Source organism: Lucilia cuprina, chromosome 2 (genome assembly GCF_022045245.1).
Source record: "Lucilia cuprina isolate Lc7/37 chromosome 2, ASM2204524v1, whole genome shotgun sequence".
Taxonomy (NCBI): Eukaryota; Metazoa; Arthropoda; class Insecta; order Diptera; family Calliphoridae; genus Lucilia; species Lucilia cuprina.
Window position 1 is genome coordinate 14,468,157 of NC_060950.1, and position 1,369 is coordinate 14,469,525.

Genomic DNA, 1,369 nt, shown 5'->3' on the forward strand with positions numbered 1-1,369 from the left:
GACTAGACATAGACTATTTATATACGAGACCATAACTGGACCATAGACGAGTCTCTGTGATCACCGTATTACTTCTTCTAAAGGATTTATTATTAAACAATGTTTGTTTGAATTGTAAAGAAGACCCTTAAAACTTCATATTAAATCAAAAACCTAACGGTTCTTTTATTATCATCATTATATATATTTTTTATTTAATTCCTTAATTATAATTTCCATTGTTAAACAAAAAACGAAAACTAATTTCTTTTGACATCTGCACACATGTCTAAATCTAAAATAAAGATCTCAAATATCAACAAAAAAACACATTTCCTTTTATTAAAAACTCCTCAACATTTCAATAACTTCTTTCACATATTATTTTAAGACTTTTTGTTATATAAAAAAGTAAAAAAAACTCTACCCATCTCCCTTCCACTTACCTTGTCTTATGGCACGTATCCAATCGTAACGTTCTTTATCACTACTCGCTACCAAATACAAGGTATATTGAGGAACAGTACGTTGAGATTGATCATCAGAGGATTCACAATAACCTACTTGAAAAGGAAAACCCTAAAGAAATAAAAACATACATATAAAAAAATATTAAATTAAAAATAAATAAAAATACTGCTTAATAATAAAAAATATAAATAAAAAAATATTTATACTCACATCCGGTGCAAAAGGATCACCGCCCTCACCATTCACTGTTGCTATTTCAACAAGTCTAACACCTTTAACAGGTATACGACCACGTTCACGTCGACGCTGCCATGGAAAAAAAAAAAAAAGACAAAGGAAAAAAATTAAATCCATGTTTACGAAAAAATACTGATTAAATTATAGAGGAGAAAAGGGATAAAAATATTTATTTTTAGATGTATTAAAGAATTTTAAGCAAAATTATATGCAAGCTAAGAAAGAATACTAAAAGTTTATTAAGAAAGAGTGCGCACGAAGAAATTTTAATGTTTATTAATAATAAAGTTTATTATTAATAATAATCTATAGTGTAGTCTACAGTCTAGTCTATAGTATAGTCTAGTCTATAGTATTGTCTAGTATATAGTTTAGTCTAGTCTATAGTATTGTCTTGTATATAGTATAGTCTAGTCTATAGTATTGTCTTGTCTATAGTATAGTCTAGTCTATAGTATAGTCTAGTCTATAGTATAGTATAGTCTAGTCTATAGTATAGTCTAGTCTAGTCTATAGTATAGTCTAGTCTATAGTATAGCCTAGTCTATAGTATAGACTAGTCTTTAGTATAGTCTAGTCTAGTCTATAGTATAGTCTAGTCTATAGTATAGTCTAGTCTATAGTATAGTCTAGTCTATAGTATAGTCTAGTCTATAGTATAGTCTAGTCTATAGTATAGTCT

At 27.6% G+C, this 1,369-nt stretch overlaps 1 protein-coding gene across 1 annotated transcript in view; it reads right to left on the reverse strand.

The window, feature by feature from the left end:
* Window positions 1-402: 402 nt before the first annotated feature.
* The window catches only part of LOC111686627 (tyrosine-protein kinase Btk29A-like), a 78,309-nt gene continuing 77,342 nt past the window's right edge, over window positions 403-1,369 (reverse strand). Inside the window, exons 3-4 of the mRNA XM_046947921.1 lie at window positions 661-756; window positions 403-558 (exon numbers count right to left, since the gene is read on the reverse strand). Of these exons, the coding sequence (XP_046803877.1) occupies window positions 403-558; window positions 661-756 (252 nt within the window). The remainder of the gene's footprint in view (window positions 559-660; window positions 757-1,369) is intronic.